Source organism: Eschrichtius robustus, chromosome 21 (genome assembly GCF_028021215.1).
Source record: "Eschrichtius robustus isolate mEscRob2 chromosome 21, mEscRob2.pri, whole genome shotgun sequence".
Classification (NCBI taxonomy): domain Eukaryota; kingdom Metazoa; phylum Chordata; class Mammalia; order Artiodactyla; family Eschrichtiidae; genus Eschrichtius; species Eschrichtius robustus.
Window position 1 is genome coordinate 34,838,988 of NC_090844.1, and position 18,779 is coordinate 34,857,766.

Consider the following 18,779-nt stretch of genomic DNA (forward strand, 5'->3'; position numbering starts at 1 on the left):
GAATATCATTTTCTAAGTATGCCATGAACTGGAAAAGGTTTGTAGAGTTCCTAGAATTTCCTAGAAAACCATTAAATTAGTACTTCCAGGGGAGGTTCACAATGATCATTTTCAAAACGTCCACAGGTCAATAATGTGATGTGCACTGTTGGTTAAGAGCCATTGCTTTAAAACAGCAATTCTCAACTTTTTAAGAGCAAAAATACCTTTTCACAACAAATATTTGGCAATGTCTCCTTTATTATCCTGAAGTGAAATTCAAGGCTAAATATAAAAATCAAAACAATCAATATCAAAAAAAAAAAAAAAACAAAAAACAACAATATCATGACTTACTAAAGGTGTACTTTCAGTGGTTTACTAAACGTAACACAAAGGAGAAACAGAATTAAAATGCTCCTCATGATGTACATGCTCAGGTTGTACCTACATGCAGCCTCACCCTGAAAGCTAGGCTCAAGCACAGACCGCAGGTGTGTTGAACTGACAACTCAACAGCACAGTCATTACCTTGTGGTAATGACTTTTGAAATGGTGAACAATTTTTCGTAAATTTCCAAACAAAAAGTAGAATCTTCCCTTGATTCACATGGTAGTTATAGTTCTAGAAAATTCACTGATATTTAAAATGACATGAAAAACCTTTTGGTTACATATCCTATGTCCAGATCGTTAGAAACATGTTCTTCCCCTACGAGAATGTCCAACAGGACACTTGAAGTCATGAGCACTTGGGACAATTCTTCCTTGTGCAGTACTATCCCATGCCCTACAGGATGCCTTGCATCCCTGGCACTTACCCATTAAAGGCCAGTAGCCAGGCCTCACCCCCAGTCACTGTAACAATTAAAATCATCTCCACAAATTTCCAAAACCACTGCTTTAAAACAAGCATTCAACCTGCCCAAGCAATAAGAGCAGAGGCACTTGTATCAGGCTGCAATATCATATCCCCTTGTCTGCTGTATCTTCATTATAATGACTCCAGAATCTCTGCCTGATTCTACCTATACAATAATGTTTTCCAAAGCAAATATTTACGTGACTACTAGCATAACAAAAATTGCCGGTGAAATTCCACATGAGTGGACAAACATCACAGATATAGGAACCTCATAAATTCCTGAAAAACTAATAATGCACACTATTTTTTTAACAATCAAATCATGTTTTCGTACTGACATCACAATTTTAATTTCAGAGATGTCCTCTTAACTTATCTGATTGATCTTCAGCTGGGAGTGGTTCCTAAGCACTTCAGTTTCGAATGTCAGTAAAATACATCAAACTATAGTTCAAATGTATTAAAGGATCCCACAATGAATCTTGTTAGTATTAAAATAGTTTACAAATAGCTCAGGTAATTACCTTTTTAAATACAGAAGTTCTTAAGCCTGTATGTGCATCATAATCATCCCCTGGGGAGCTGCCTAAAAACTGAGAGATGCTTGGGTCCCTTGCCCACAGATTCTGATTGCATAGGCCTGGAGAAGGTGGGCCCAAGAATCTTTTTTATTTTAAAAGGTCTACAGGTGGTTCTCATGCTGGCAGGGGCAGATCCAGTTTTGTGGCTCCTGAAACTTACAAAATTTGGGATGCTCTCTTTAAGCGAAAGAAGAAAAAATTGCTAGGCCTCAGAAGGCCTTGGAAAGGTCCCAGGCATACTTCATGATATATCCACCTTTGGATGCTAGTCAGGGTTGCAAAGCAGGACATAATGAGAATCATTACTGGAAAACATGTCAAAATAACAAGCCATACACTAGTACGACTTTAAAGCAGAGACCTTAAGCCCAAATGCCTACAAGCTTCAGGAGGTAACACAAACGGAAAGCAGGCAAAGTAGGAGCCCGCAGCACTTGAGTTCTATCTAGGGCCAGCTGCAACACGCACACGGTGGTGCACCCCAGATTTCCCCACAGAAGCTTGAAGTCTGGATTTTTACATGAAATCCCCCAATGTTTTTTTCAGGTTAGCTCAATTTTTCATTAAAACATTGGCCAGGTCAAATAAAACATGCATGCAAGATGCCAGTATATGACCTCTCTTTTACAAAATAAAAGGGAAAAGATACCTCCTACCTAAAAATAAAAGGAAACTTAAGACTGGATAGTTGATTTAGGAATGGTGAAGGGAGGCTCTGCTAAAAGCAGACTTTCTAAAGTAGTTCTGGGAGCTCCCTGGTGGCCTAGTGGTGAGGATTCTGGTCTTTTCACTGATGTGGCCAGGGTTCAATCCCTGGTCAGGGAAATGAGACCCTGCAAGCCACGCGGCGCCGCCAATGAAAGGAAAGGGGAAAAATAAAAAAAATTTAAAAAACAGGGAAAGAAAGTAGTTCTTACACCTGAAAATGAAAAATTCTTCTCAGGGACCCATCTTGAGGACCCAAATTTACTCTAAAACACCCTCACGGCACTCAAAGAGTTCTGTACGTCAAGGAAAGACTAGCTCTCCAATAAAAAACACATGAAGAAGAAAATCTTAAACAAAGCCTTGATAGCTGATATGTACATTAAAAAGTTTGACCTCAATTACATTTGGTGCCACAAGTTTCTGGAGATAAAAGCTCTCTATTCTAATTGAGATGCACTGTTGCAGTGCTGTTCCAAAGTTGATCTCAAAAAAGTCAAATCCTGCTCCTCAGCTTTCAACAGCTGCTTTAAAAAAAAAAAAAAAAGAACAGGAATTTTAGAAGTAAAAAGCATTTTTTTTAAATGGAGGGGAAATAATAAAAAAAAAAAAAATAGAACATATATTTCCAGAGCTAAGGTATGACCCAAAGGGCTCACCAAGTGCACAGAAAGAACAATTAACAATGTGTCCCTCCTGATAGTTCAGAGGGCTGAGGTGAGGAGACCTCAAAAGTGTCTAGAGAGAGCAGGTCCCGCACAAGGAAGCAAGCCTCAGAGTCACATCAGGATCAGTGGATGCCAAAGAAAGCGGGGTTGTCTTCAGAATTCTGAAGGGAACTGAGCTGGATCTAGACTCAGTTCCAGGGGAGTGAGCAATGAAGCATAAAAACAAAATGGTCGTTTCCAGACATACAAAGCTTTAGGAATGTTACCAACCCCAGAACACCTCAGGAAGTATTACTAAAGGATAGATGTACTCTAGAAAAAAAAAAAAGATTCCAAGAATGAGGCATGTAATCCAAGATACAGTACATCTAATCAAGAATGCAGTGAAAATTTCTGTCAAAGTCAAAGGGGAACAGCTGTACAGAGGCCTAGAAACTTACGGCACAACTGAGAACAGGTTGTCAGAAGGCTCTAAGAAAGCCTTCAAGATGAAAACAAACTGCCTGTTACAAATAATACAGTTAACCTCACTCCCTCCTCCTCTCTGCTCTCCTTGACTGTATCACCCCTTGAGCAGGAGAGGTCATGGACATAGGACTCGCTTCTCTTTCACTTCAGCTCCAACTACACCACCTGGATTCTGCACTCTGTAAATGCTGATGCCAGGTTTTGAATTTTCAGAATCAATCTGTAGTAAAAGCACAAAAGATTTTGCTATCCTGTAGTTACAGAACAGTATATAAATGCCTCCAGCCTTGTAAAACTAAAGGTGAGACGCAAGGAGGCCGAGTCAGGGGAAGGAAAGCTAGGCGGGCTGCAGGGGTGCTGCATTCTCATCTTACACAAGAGTGTCCTGAGATTTAACAACCATAATGTAACCAAATAAAAATCTAAAAGTAAGAATACAACCTGTGGGGCTTCCCTGGTGGCGCAGTGGTTGACAATCTGCCTGCCAATGCAGGGGACACGGGTTCGAGCCCTGGTCTGGGAGGATCCCACATGCCGCGGAGCAGCTGGGCCCGTGGGCCACAACTGCTGAGCCTGCGCATCTGGAGCCTGTGCTCCGCAACAAGAGGGGCCGCGACAGTGAGAGGCCCGCGCACCGCGATGAAGAGTGGCACCCGCTCGCCGCAACTAGAGAAAGCCCTCGCAAAGAAAACGAAGACCCAACACAGCCAAAAATAAATAAATAAATAAATAAATAAATAAAAACCTAAAAAAGTTTGTCACAGGTGGTGTCCCTAGGGAAGCAGAGTGTAAGACTGAGATGAACATGGAAGAAGTTTAAGAAAAAAAAAAAAGAATACAACCTGTGGACCCGGCGGGGGGGGGGGGGGGGCGGGGGCGGTGAAAGTGAGCCAAATTCCTCATTTTTATTATAGAATACTTCTTTTGAATAAGTAAGAAATACAGGTGCAGGCATATTATCTATAAGGCAACTACCATTAAAGCTTAAAAAAAAAAGCAAAAGTAGAAGGAAAAAGAGTAGAAGAAAACAGCAACAGTCAAAAGTCATTGTCACTAGGGGAAGAAAGCGAGGAGGGGGACCCGCACATGGGCCATGCATACTTTAGTAACGGTTATATTTCTCAGATTATACACTCATATTATTTTGATAATAAAAACTTAAAATTCATATTTAAAATAAAAAATAAATGCCTAAATCTGGGGGAATAAAACCTAACCAGTGCATTTTCCCCTATTAAATGCGGTGCGGTGCTTCGTCTCAGACAGTAATATGAGGAAGAGGAGGTGACACCTGTACCATAGAGGAGACTTGGAATTGGAACAATCTTTGTTAAGCAATTTGTCAAACCAGGATTTTAGTTTTGTTCAACACTCCACCCCGAGACCTAGAACAATGCCTGGCAAAGAGTAACCGCCTGTATGTTTACAGAATAACGAAGATACGTGCCTTTGGGGGATGGAACAGACAAACAGAAAAAAATCGGAAGTAAGCTTTGCCAAGATGAGAACATATTGCTTGGAATTACGAATGCTCGTTTTTTTCCTTCTTTTCACTTTTCTGCAGATAACATTTGAAAAGCAGGAAAAAAAAAAAAAAAAAAAAAAAAGCAGGGATCAGAAAAAAGTTCATCAGCCCCCACCAAAAGTAAAATTAACCCAACCATTGTGCTTTTCTAAATTTCCCTATTTATATTTTTCATTTTCTATAAGTTATTTTTTTGTTCATATATGCATGTTCTCTACTTCATACTTTCCTCTTTTATCATAATGGTTCCCTCTTTTATCTTTTAAACAAACCTATTATAGTTTCAGAATATTCTACTATCTCTGGCTCTGTGGGTCTTGATTTCCCTGCTTGCTGTGTATGCTGACCTTCCCTCCCATGGAAGCTCCTTCCTTTTTGCAGTTTATACCACTTTATTGTGAGCTTGTCCATTTTAGGGTCACTGAGTTATTCATTAATATGAGAGTCTTCTATGTCCTGGGCTGTGAAAGGGCCCCTCTGGGCGGTTTTGCATGTACTTCAGCAGTAACTTGTGGCGTTTCACCAGCCCAGCACGTTTGTGTCAGTTTCCAGGTGTCACGAGACGATACACTTGGACGTCTACCCCATCTGGGTTGCAGGCTGGGGCTTTAATTCCACACAAGTGACTCTGCCCATCAGAGCTCTGGAAAACCAGTTCATCAACCGCCAACCCCCCACCTCTTCCCTGGCCTCCACCTGACTTGAAAGCATCTAAACTACATGCCCTTGGACAATTTCTTCAATACTGCTGAAGCTTATTTCCTTACCTACTTATCTCAAAGTTTAAAAATCAGTAGAGAAGGTAGGAGTGAGATTCTGTAAACTTCCGAGAGCTAATACGAGAAGTCAGTTCCCCTTCTCAGGATACCACGGGCCCTTCGCTCCCTCACACGCTTCCACAAGTCACGTGTCCTCCCCACAAGCCAAGGAACAGTCTCACTCTTCTTCAAAGACTTTCTCAAGCATTTCTTCCCTCTGGATTTTCCCCCCAAAGACATACCAACCTCAGCCATCTGATACTGCCTTAGGGACACTTCAAAGAATGTACTTCCCCAAAATGAAGCCTCCTGTTAGAGTAGACGCCATCTGACTAGCTGAGAGAAGCCAGCAGCCTCAGTGCAACAGCCAGGAGAGAAAACGAGGGGCAAGGGGTAAGTCTGGGAGGTGTTGCTTCACAGGTGGCCCCAGGTGGGCTCCTGTGGCACCTCTTTTTTATCTCTTTGTAGTTCAATGCAGCTCCACAAATATTCCAACGGCTGATCAGAATGGAAGAGGGGAACCTCTGGTAACTCGCCTCCCCGCTCCTCATTAAGTCACAGCACAATTGATGCCACACTAGCTCAAAGCTTCTCAGCAATTACCAACTACGGACTTGCCCTTGAAGAGCTCCTGAAAGCTGCAACAGCTCCCAGAAAGCAGCAGGGAATAGAGAGAAGCAAGGTCACCTCTTTCACTATATTGATGAACAGATCACAGAATCCAGATCTTAATTCCCAGTCAAGGGACTCTTTCCTCTGTTCTCATGTTCTCCCATACCCCATCCAACACCCCCAAACTCTGTCACAGATTCAAAACCCCTGCAATAAGCAACACTTTGCAAACCATCTTGAATTGTCTTCCCTAGAACCTCCCAGCCGCAGCCCATGTTAAGTCCCCACTGAGTGGCAAAGCCTAAGCCTCCTGTCCCTAGAGCAGCGACACTTTCCTTGGGCGTAACTGGGGTCATGAGTCAACTGACCTCCACTGATTTGGCTGCATTACTAAGAGGCTACCACCTGAATATTACTGGGGACGCATTCAAAACGCAATGTCAGCATTTCCGTTTCTCCAGCAGGCTGTTTCTGGAGCACTTAGACAGTTTCAGTCACGTATTTAATCCACTTGGAAAAACAAAAACAAGTGGAAAGAGGTATGCCTATCAATCAAATTCAAATAAAAACACTGTCCTAGTCTCTCTACTACCTTTCTCTATGGTCTTCTGAGTTTGGGCAGTGTTTTGACGATAGATGAATGGTCAATATAAAGAAACTTCAAGAGTATTTTTGAAATGATAAAAATGTGCCATCATTTCTTTGTAAAGATTTAAAAAAAAAAAGTACTTTCCAAAAATCAATATAAACTTGCATCTTACACCCCTCTTATGATAAGCAACAACTTCTGTTGTCCCTTCCAATTTCCAGATCAACCCATCTTGATTTATCTCTCTAAAATGGTACCTGGAGAAATACAGTTACTCCAGGCTGGAGCGTTAGAAAAACAACAAGAACGGTGGAGTCAAGATGGCGGAGTAGAAAGACAGAGTTCGCATCTCGTCACAAAAAGGGCACCAACTAGGCGCTGGTGGGGGACCTTGGACCCCTAAGAGGATGGGAGAAATCCCCACTCGACCAGGTAGGACGTGGGAGGGAAGGAGGGGGGCGAAGAAAAGTGGAGGTGGGACAGGACTGGCACCCCTGGGGGGGAGCTGGGGGAGGGGAGAGGTTCCCATGCTCGAAGGCACCCACTCATAGCAAGAGGATCAGCAGGGAAGGAGAGGGACCTTCACGGAATCAGGGGACTGGAGGGTAACGCGGCCAGCACCTCCCCCAGCCCCTCGGGCCCCCATGAGCCTGCTGGGACCCCGGGCCTGAACCCCTGCCCCCGCCAAGGCCTCTCCTGGTGGCACAGTTCCTGGGCCTGAATTCCTCCTCCCCACCAAGGCCTCTTCCAGCTGCACGAGTCCTGGGCCTGAGCCCCCAACACAAGGCCTCTTCCGGCTGCATGAGTTGCGGACCTGAGTGGCCCCGGCCAAAGCCTCTGCCGACTGCGTGGATCCCAGGTCTGAGGCCCGCCCCGACAAAGCCTCCTCTGGCCGCGTGGGTCCAGGTGGGCCAAACGCTGCCCCCCTCCAAGGCCTCCTCCAGCCCCTGTGGGTGTGCCTGTGAACACCTGTGCCCCAGCTGGCCTGCATGGGCACACGTGCTCCAGGCCAGCTCCAGGAACAGATGCTGGTGAGAGGAGCACACGCAGACGTAGGGCTGACATAGTGAGTCCAGAGACCTACCTAGAGGTCTTGGAGGGCCCACTGGGGAGGTGGGGGTTGGCTGTAGTTCACAATCGGGAGAAGGACACTGATAGAGGAGGCACCAGGGAATATTTTATTTTTTTACTTTTTTTATCTCTTTTTTTTTTTTCTTTATTTTCTTTTTTCTTTTTTTTTTGCTTTTGCTGTTGTGGTTCTGTTTTGTTGTTTCATTTTTATTATTTTTTCCAATATATTTTTAATTTTTCTAATTCTATTTTTTATTTTTTGTTATTGTTCTGCTCTTCTCTGTTGATTTTTTTTTTTTTTTTTTTTTTTTTTTTTGCTGCACTGTACAGCTTACAGGGTCTTGGTTCTCAGGCCAGGCGTCTGGCCTGAGCTCCTGTGGTGGGAGCACCAAGTCTAAGCCAGTGTACTAACAGAGAACTTCAGGTCCCAGGGACTATTAATCAGTGTGAGGTCTCCCAGAGGTCCTCATCTCGGCACCAAGACCCAGCTCCACACAACTGCCTGCAAACTCCAGTGCTGGACACCTCAAGCCAAACAACCAGCAAGACAGGAAAACAGCCCCACCAATCAAAAGAAAAATAAGATGACAAAAAAATATGTTACAGCCAAAGAAGCAAGGTAAAAACCTACAAGACCAAATAAATGAAGAGGAAATAGGCAACCTACCTGAAAAAGAATTCACAGTAATGATAGTAAAGATGATCCAAAATCTCAAAAATAGAATGGAGGCACGGATCAAGAAAATACAAGAAATGTTTAACAAGGACGTAGAAGAACTAAAGAACAAACAATGATGAACAACACAGTAACTAAAATGAAAAATGTACTACACGGAATCAATAGCAGAATAACTGAGGGAGAAGAACGAATAAGTGAGCTGGAAGATAGAATGGTGGAAATAACTGCCGAGGAGCAGAATAAAGAAAAAAGAATGAAAAGAAATGAGGACATTCTCACAGACATCCGGGACAACATTAAACACACCAACATTCGAATTATAAGGGTCCCAGAAGAAGAAGAGAAAGAGAAAGGGTCTGAAAAAATATTTGATGAGATTATAGTCAAAAACTTCCCTAACATGGGAAATAGTCACCCAAGTCAAGGAAGTGCAGAGAGTCCCATACATGATAAGCCCTAGGGGAAACACGGCGAGACACATATTAATCAAACTAACAAAAATTAAATTCAAAGAAAAAATATTAAAAGCTGCAAGGGAAAAACAAAAAATAACATATAAAGGAATCCCCATAAGGTTATCAGCTGATTTTTCAGTAGAAACTCTGCAGGCTAGAAGGCAGTGGCAGGATATACCTAAATTGATGAAAGACAAGAACCTACAGCCAAGATTACTCTACCCAGCAAGGATCTCATTCAGATTTGACAGAGAAATCCAAAGCTTTACAGACAAGGAAAAGCTAAGAGAATTCAGCACCACCAAACCAGCTTTACAACAAATGCTAAAGGAACTTCTCTAGGCAGGAAACACAAGAAAAGAAAAAGACCTACAAAAACAAACCCAAAACAATAAAGAAAATGGTAATAGTAACATAGATATCGATAATTACATTAAATGTAAATGGATTAAATGCTCCAATCAAAAGATACAGATTGGCTGAATGAATACAAAAACAAGACCCATATATACAAGACAGTATATATGCTGTCTACAAGAGACCCACTTCAGACCTAGAGACACATACACAGAATGAAACTGAGAAGACGGAAAAAGATATTCCATGCAAATGGAAATCAAGAGAAAGCTGGAGTACCAATACTCATATCAGATAAAATAGACTTTAAAATAAAGAATGTTTTACAAGAGACAAGGAAGAACACTACATAATGATCAAGGGATCAATCCAAGAAGAAGACATAATAATTATAAATATTTATGCACCCAACATAGGAGTGCCTCAATACATAAGGCTTAAAAGGGGAAACTGACAGTAACACAGTAATAGTGGGGGACTTTTAACCCCCCACTTACACCAATGAATAGATCATCCAGACAGAAATTCAACAAGGAAACACAAGCTTTAAATGACACAACAGACCAGACAGACTTAATTGATATTTATAGGACGTTCCATCCGAAAGCAGCAGAGTACACTTTCTTCTCAAGTGCATACAGAATATTCTCCAGGATAGATCACATCTTGGGTCACAAATCAAGCCTCAGTAAATTTAAGAAAACTGAAATCATATCAAGTATCTTTTCCGACCACAAAGCTATGAGATTAGAAATCAATTACAGGGATTTCCCTGGTGACGCAGTGGTTAAGAATCCACCTGCCAATGCAGGGGTCATGGGTTTGATCCCCGATCCAGAAAGATCCCACTTGCCGCAGAGTAATTAAGCCTGTCTGCCACAGCTACTGAGCCTGCACTCTAGAGCCGGCGAGCCACAACTACTGAGCCCACGTGCCACAACTACTGAAGTCCACGAGCCTAGAACCTGTGCTCCACAATAAGAGAAGGCACTGCAATGAGACACCCGTGCAGAGTAGCTCGCAACAAAGAGTAGCTCCCACTCACTGCATCAAGAGAAAGCCCACATGCAGCAATGAAGACCCAGCGCAACCAAAAATAAATAAATAAATAGATAAATAGATAAATTTTTTTTTTTAAAAAAGAAATCAATTACAGGGAAAAACTGTAAAAAACACAAACACATGGAGTCTAAACAAATTTTACTAACGAAGAGATCACTGAAGAAATCAAAGAGGAAATAAAACAACACACAGAAACAAATGACAACGACAACATGATGACCCAAAACCTATGGGATGCAACAAAAGCAGTTCTAAGAGGGAACTTTATAGCAATTCAATCTCACCTCAAGAAACAAGAAGAATCTCAAATAAACAATCTAACCTAACACCTAAAGCAACTAGAGAAAGAAGAACAAAGAAAACCCAAAATTAGTAGAAGGAAAGAAATAATAAAGATCAGAGCAGAAATAAATGAAATAGAAATGAAGAAAACAATACCAAAGATCAATAAAACTAAACTGGTTCTTTGAGAAGATACACAAAACTGATGAACCTTTAGCCAGACTCATCAAGTAAAAAAAGGAGGACTCAAATCCATAAAATTAGAAATGAAAAAGGGGAAACTACAAATGACACCGCAGAAATACAAAGGATCATAACAGACTACTACAAACAACTATATGCCAATAAAATGGACAACCTGGAAGAAATGAAAAAATTCTTGGACAGGTACAACTTCTAAGACTGAACCAGGAAGAAATAGAAAATATAAACAGACCAATCACAAGTAATGAAATTGAAACTGTAATTTAAAATCTTCCAAGAAACAAAAGTCCAGGACCAGGTAGCTTCACAGGTGAATTCTATCAAACATTTAGAGAAGAGCTAACACCCATCCTTCTCAAATTCTTCCCAAAATTTGCAGAGGGAGGAACACTCCTAAACTTGGTTCTACGAGACCACCATCACCCTGCTACCAAAACCAGACAAAGATAATCACAAAAAACGAAAATTACACACCAATATCACTGATAAACATAGATGCCAGAATCCTCAAAAAATTACTAGCAAACAGAATCCAACACATTAAAGGATCATATACCACGATCAAGTGGGATTTATCCTAGGAATGCAAGGATTGCAAGGATTCTTCAATATAAGCAAATCAATCAATGTGATACACCATATTAACAAATTAAAGAAAAAGAACCACATGATCATCTCAATAGATGCAGAAAAAAGCTTTAAGACAAAATTCAACACCCATTTATGATAAAAAACTCTCCAGAAGTGGGCACAGAGGGAACCTACTTCAACATAATAAAGGCCATATATGACAAACCCATAGCAAATATCAATCTCAATGGTGAAAAACTGAGAGCATTTCCTCTAAGATCAGGAACAAGGATGTCCACTCTCACCACTATTATTTAACATAGTTTTGGAAGTCCTAGCCACAGCAATCAGAGAAGAAAAAGAAATAAAAGGAATACAAATTGGAAAAGAAGAAGTAAAACTCTCACTGTTTGCAGATGACATGATACTATACAGAGAAAATCCTAAAGGTGCCACCAGAAAACTACTAGAGCTAATCAATTAATGTTGAAGGATACAAATTTAATGCACAAAAATCTCTTGCAGTCCTATACACTAACAACAAAAAAATCAGTAAGAAAACAATCCCATCTACCATGGCAACAAAAAGAATAAAATACCTAAGAATAAACCTACCTAGGGAGACAAAAGACCTGTTTGCAGAAAACTATAAGACACTGATGAAAGAAGTTAAAGGTGATACAAACAGATGGAGAGATATACCATGTTCTTGGACTGGAAGAATCAATATTGTGAAAATGACTATACTACCCAAAGCAATCTACAGATTCAATGCAATCCCTATCAAATTACCAATGGCGTTTTTCATAGAATTAGAACAAAAGATTTTACAATTTGTGTGGAAACACAAAAGACTCCAAACAGCCAAGCAATCTTGAGAAAGAAAAACAGAGCTAGAGGAATCAGGCTCCCTGACTTCAGACTATACTACAAAGCTACAGTAATCAAGACAGTACTGGCACAAAAACGGAAATATAGATCAATGGGACAGGATAGAAAGCCCAGAGATAAACCCACACACCTACGGTCAACTAATCTATGACAAAGGAGGCAAAGATAGACAATGGAGAAAAGACAGTCTCTTCAATAAGTGGTGCTGGGAAAGCTGGACAGCTACATGTAAAAGAATGAAATTAGAACACTTCCTAACACCATACACAAAAATAAACTCAAAATGGATTAAAGACCTAAATGTAAGGCCAGACACTATAAAACTCTTAGAGGAAGACATAGGCAGAACACCCTTTGACATAAATCACAGCAGGATCTTTTTTGACCCGCCTCCTAGAGTAATGAAAATAAAAACAAAAATAAACAAATGGGACCTAATTAAACTTAAAAGCTTTTGTACAGCAAAGAAGACCATAAACAAGGTGAAAAGACAACCCTTAGAATGGGAGAAAATATTTGCAAACAAAGCAACTGACAAGGGATTAATCTCCAAAATATACCAACAGTTCCTGCAGCTCAATATCAAAAAAACAAACAACTCAATCAAAAAATGGGCAGAAGACCTAAAGAGACATTTCTCAAAAGAGACATACAGATGGCCAAGAGGCATGTGAAAAGATGCTCAACACTGCTAATTATTAGCAATTATTATTAGCAATTATTAGAGAAATGCAAATCAAAACTACAATGAGGTATCACCTCACACGGGTCAGAATGGCCATCACCAAAAAATCTGCAAAGAATAAATGCTGGAGGGGGTGTGCAGAAAAGGAACCCTCTTGCACTGTTGGTGGGAATGTAAATTGATACAGCCACTATGGAGAACAATATGGAGGTTCCTTAAAAAACTAAAAATAGAATTACCATATGACCCAGCAATCCCACTATTGGGCATATACCCTGAGAAAACCATAATTCAGAAAGACACATGCACCCCAATATTCATTGCAGCACTATTTACAATACTCAGGTCATGGAAGCAACCTAAATGTCCATCGACAGACGAATGGATAAAGAAGATGGGGTACATATATACAATGGAATATTACTCAGTCATAAAAAGGAATAAAACTGAGTCATTTGCAGAGACGTGGATGGACCCAAAGACTGTCATACAGAGTGAAGTAAGTCATAAAGAGAAAAACAATTATTGTATATTAACGCATACATGTGGAATCTAGAAAAATGGTACAGATGAACCTATCTGCAGGGCAGGAATAGAGACACAGACGTAGAGAACAAATGTGTGGACACAGGCAGGAGGGGCGGTGGGGGAGGGAAGTGGGGGTGGGATGAATTGGGAGATTAGGATTGACATGTATACACTAGCATGTGTAAAACAGATACCTAGTGGGAACCTGCTGTATAGCACAGGGAGCTCCACTTAGTGCTCTGTGCTGATCTAGATGGGTGGGACTGGGGGTTGTTGAGGGAGGTCCAAGAGGGAGGGGATATATATATATACATATAGTTGATTCACTTCGTTTTACAGCAGAAACTAACAAAACATTGTAAAGCAACTATACCCCAATAAAAAAATAAAAATAAAAAATAAATTAAAAACAAAAAACAAAAACAGTACCTAGCACTTCATCTCTGCATACCTAAATTAAAATGCACACTCTCCACCCTCCATGATTCTGCCCCTTTCTAAATGGTTATCTTTCTAAACCTATCTCTCACAGATATGCTTTGCAAACCAACCTGGGCAGTTTCCTCCCTGTTCTCCAAACAATTTGCATTTTCTGCCACCACACCCTTGCTCATACCCTTCCCTCAGTCTGAAATGCCCTCCCCAAAACTCGATTAATCAGAATACTAGTCATTCTTTAAGAACAGTGCAACTTTCACCTCCTCCATGAAGCCGTCACCAGCACAGCTGAAAGTGATCATTCCCTCTCTCTGACCAAAGAATTAGCCCCCAGGTGGCAAGGACTGTCTTCTACTTCTTTGTACCATGACAGTGCCCAGCACAGGTGACTAGCACATAATAAGTGTTCATCAAATTGATTTGTTTAATAAATGCATGCACACTTACACACCTGCAGAATAACATCACACTAGAAATAAATAATACCAACCATTTTTACCAAGGCAAATAAGGAACAGGAGGTTTAAAATGTCATTCTGATTTGCCTCAGGTACACTTGGAAAACTACAAAACCTATGAGTAAGGTAGACCCAAACTCACCCACCAATAAGTCAAAGGACTGTGTAGACATTTGATAGTATCTCTATATAGTGAAGTAAAAATCATGTTTTATCAAAGTTAAAAACAGCTTAATTAGCACAAAATCACAAAGTTAAGGCTATGCCAAGGAGGAGTTTTGCACAGTCTTGGGGTGATGACAGTCAGTACTCCCTGCGACAAAGTGAATAAATGACTAAGTGCCCCAAATCTCAAGCCTAGAATGTTAGGTATTTATGCTACATAATAAAAGCAGAATGATTTTTTTAAAATAATTTAGCTGTTTTATACTTCATTAAGAGTCCCCAACTACTGAAATATCTAATAAATATTCATTATTAAGGTAAAAGGAATTATTGATATACACTGCATTCTTGCTAGCCCCAGGTAATAGGGAGCCCATTATATAATCCCATCTAACACGTAAAGCAAAATGAATAGTTAGCATTTGACTTCTTCAACTGAACAACAGCTATCAATACATTAGGTCAGATTCCTTGTCTACCCAAAACAGAAATCAGTGTCAGAAATCAGCGATGGAGTTGAGGAGAGTCAGGATTGTACTTTTTCTAAATGTCAGCTTCAAAGGTCAGGAATATGATGATGATGATGATCACAATAAATAATAACGGCAGCAAACACTTCTATAGCATTTATTACATGCCAAGTACGGTTTTGAGATCCTTACATATGTCAATCTACCTAATCCTCAAAAGATTTCTGAGACATGTATCACTATAAGCCCATTTTACAGATGAGAAAACTGAGGCAAAAACAGCTTGGACAACTTACTCAAGGTCACGCATCTCATAAGTTACAAGGCCAGAATTGACGCTCAAGAAGCCTAGCTAAAGAGCCAAGGATCTTAACCACATTCAGTACCCTTCTCTGCCTGACTCCCAAGACTCCTATGGCCTTTATCTCCTGCTGATTGAGTACCTTTTCTCCATCCGCACCACTGCCTTCCTACCTCTGTGAAACCTGTTTGCTTTAATTATTCACTAATAATTCTACATCTTCCTAAGGTGTAGAACTCAGAAATACAGGATGTGATTCTAATAGACTGTTTTAGGTAATTTCAAGTCACTTCTTGATTTGAAGAATTCTCAGCTTCTGAGATTTGAAATTTCAATAGCACTTCCTATCTGTTACCTGAAAGAGGAAGGTAGGGAAACACTTACTAGTATCTGGAGTTTTCTCTTCAGATCTGCCAAATAAAAATTCATATTTGGCCTTGGCAACACTCTGGGAATGTGCTGATGCACTGTTAACCCAAACAAATGTTTCTGCCTGCAAAATTAGAGCAAAACAAAGACATCATTAAAAGTACATCATAAAAAATACATCATAAAGCAAATCAACCAACAAGAGAATGGTTATGACATTTCTACTTGATAGAATGCTATACAGCCATTAAAAATGAAACATAAAAATCATAACATAACATAAATCAGAATACAAGATGATCACAGCAAGATTACAACTATATAGAAAGATAAACATATAAACATCTATAGGGGAACATGAAAAATATGAAAAGTTTGGCTTGATTGGAGGGCAGAATTATGGTAGAATTTCTAAAAATTAAGTATATGTTATTTTGCAATAAGAAAACTGTATTTTATTTTTAGACACATCATTTTCCAAATGATTATCATTACCCACAGCCCATAGCAGGAATATTTCTGTGCATGGGTTCTGCTAAAGTATGTCAACAAAAAGTAGTCTTTCCCCAAAAGAGACCACATTTTTATTTAATCAGGAACACCATTTAGCCAAACAGGAGTACCAGGCATTTATACTTATTATCCTAAATTCAAGCATCTGTCCCAGTGTCCTTTGGAATTCCTAAACGTCCCTTATTTGAAAGAAAAACTACAAAGGTCACTGAAGTGGTTCACAACATGATTCTCAATTCCTATCACCCTTTTCCTGGCTGCTTTAGGCAACTGCCAAAAATCAGGAGTGCCTCCTTTCTCTGGCCTAGGATTAATTAAAAATAAGTTAACAAGGCAGAAATTTCAAAACACAAAGAAATTTGACCGAGTCCAATCAGGGAGTCATTATTCTGCCTCTTCACTTCGAACTCAAAAATTAAAACCAGGATCCAGATATTACCACACTGGTTTCTACCATCTAATCATGAGACATCTTTCTCATGTCTGAGCAGCAACTGACCATTCACTTTAGGAGAGAGGAGCATAAAGGGTTCTATCAGCAACCAGGCAGCTACTTCAAGGAGGGAAATTTTATGACGTCTGCTTTACCCTTTGGAGCAGAAATGATTGACAGCAGTGAGGAGGCCCATGGCTGGGTTATGAGTACCTCCATCACCCTCTGCAGACAGGTTCAGTGGGCAGGCCTCTCTTTGTTCTTGAATAACAATATCAAAGACCTTCTTGAACAACTTCAAGATAGCAATTTCTTAAAATAGCTCTACAATCACTTAATGTTCACAATGTGTAAAATTATTCTTTCTGGAAAAGGTGCACACTCCTCTTGGAGTTGCATGCTTCATAATCACAGGCTGTTAATTATCCTTTTCCCTGATGGAGAGGCAATATTCACTTGTTGATGTGTTTAGGGAGCCTCAGGCTGATAAAGGAGGAACTTGGTGCCCTAATTTAGGTAGGGGGTGGTTAGGAAAGGCTCTCTAAGGAACCAATACCTGAAGAGATGAGAAGGACGGGAGCTGAGGAAGGGCAGAAACATGCAGCTGAGCAGAGGGTCACGCACAATGGCCTCAAAGTATGAAAGGACCAGGCTACCCAAATAACTGAGGGAAAGCCAACGTGGCCACAGAATAGTGGGTACACGGGCAAGTTTAGAGGCGGACCAGAGAAACAGCACAGCACAAACACTGGAAAGGAGGCAGGGGCCAAAAACACAGGCTGCAGGTCAGGGAAAGGCTTGACGGGAAGCCACCGGACGGTTCTAAACGTACGGTGGTCACTAACATTTTTAGAAGATCATTCACTGACACTTTAAAAAGTCATACGGTTCTTATAGGGGAAACTGATTGGAGTAAGTCAAGAGGAAGGAGAGACACCAGTCAGAAGTGCCAATGAGAATGCATGGAAGTTTCAAGTAGGATGATGGCAATGGAAACAGACAGAAGTAGATAAATGTGAAATATACCTGTAGGGAGACTCTACATAAATTTTCTGACAAACTGGGTTTAAGGAATAAGGGAAAGGAAGAAATCAAGCATAACTGTAATGGATAACATTTACTAACCACTTAACTCCAGGCCAGGCTGTTCCAGTGCAATACCTGGGATGTCTCATGTAATACTCAGAACAGTCCTATGAGGTGGGCACTGCTGCCATCCCAGTCTCACAGGCAGAGAAAGGGAGGCTTGTTGCTTGTCCAAGGTGACACAGCTAGTAAACCGTCGACCCCAGATTCAGATCCTGAATCCAGAACCCATGGCCCAGAGAATGATCCCAGGAATCTGGTTTGAGCAGCTGGGTGGTATGTTGAGATGGGGGAGACTAGAGAAGAAACACTGTCATTAGATTGCATTTGGGCCTGAGGTGACCTCAGGAAAACAATAGAGAAGAAGATTTTAAAGGAAAACTCCATTACTTGGGAAAAGAATCTGAAAAAGACTGGATATGTGGGGAATTCCCCGGCGGTCGTTAGGACTCTGCGCTCTCACTACTGAGGGCAGCATCGATGAAGCAGCAGTTTTAAGAAATTCCAGGAAGGTAATTTTTGACACACAGTCTTAAAGCCTGGGAACTATTCTCCAAACAAAGGTTCCTCTTGAGCAAGAGTGCTTAACCTCAGAATTTTGGAAGTCTGAAGTTAGACAGGGAAAAAAATTACATCTTTATTTTCACTTACCTTAAACTGAAATGTAGCTTTTTTTTTCAAATATGCATGTACTCAACAAACCACAGTATTATTATCAGTAACCGTAACTTTGTCACCAGTTGAAATCACAGCCATTTTCACTTCATGTAACAATTACTGCAAATACCTTGAACTATCATTTATACCCATCCCTACTTTGAAATGATAGTAGTTACAAGACCCACCACTAAATCTTACTATGAATAAGAAAATACAATATATCACCATATCACACATTTGTTTAATATTTTGGTACCCTATATAATTGGTTTCTTTTTTTTTTTTTTTTTTTTTTTATAATTGGTTTCTTTTGCAGCTCTGTGTATATTACTGTATACACTTAAAAAGCATT

The 18,779-nt window shown here is 40.4% G+C and overlaps 1 protein-coding gene across 4 annotated transcripts in view; it reads right to left on the minus strand.

The window, feature by feature from the left end:
• Positions 1-18,779, minus strand: part of PSD3 (pleckstrin and Sec7 domain containing 3) — a 560,448-nt gene that overhangs the window by 408,766 nt on the left and 132,903 nt on the right. For all 4 annotated transcript variants that reach the window (XM_068532284.1, XM_068532286.1, XM_068532287.1 and 1 more), the window contains exon 2: positions 15,751-15,859. In XM_068532284.1, the coding sequence (XP_068388385.1) occupies positions 15,751-15,859 (109 nt within the window). The remainder of the gene's footprint in view (positions 1-15,750; positions 15,860-18,779) is intronic.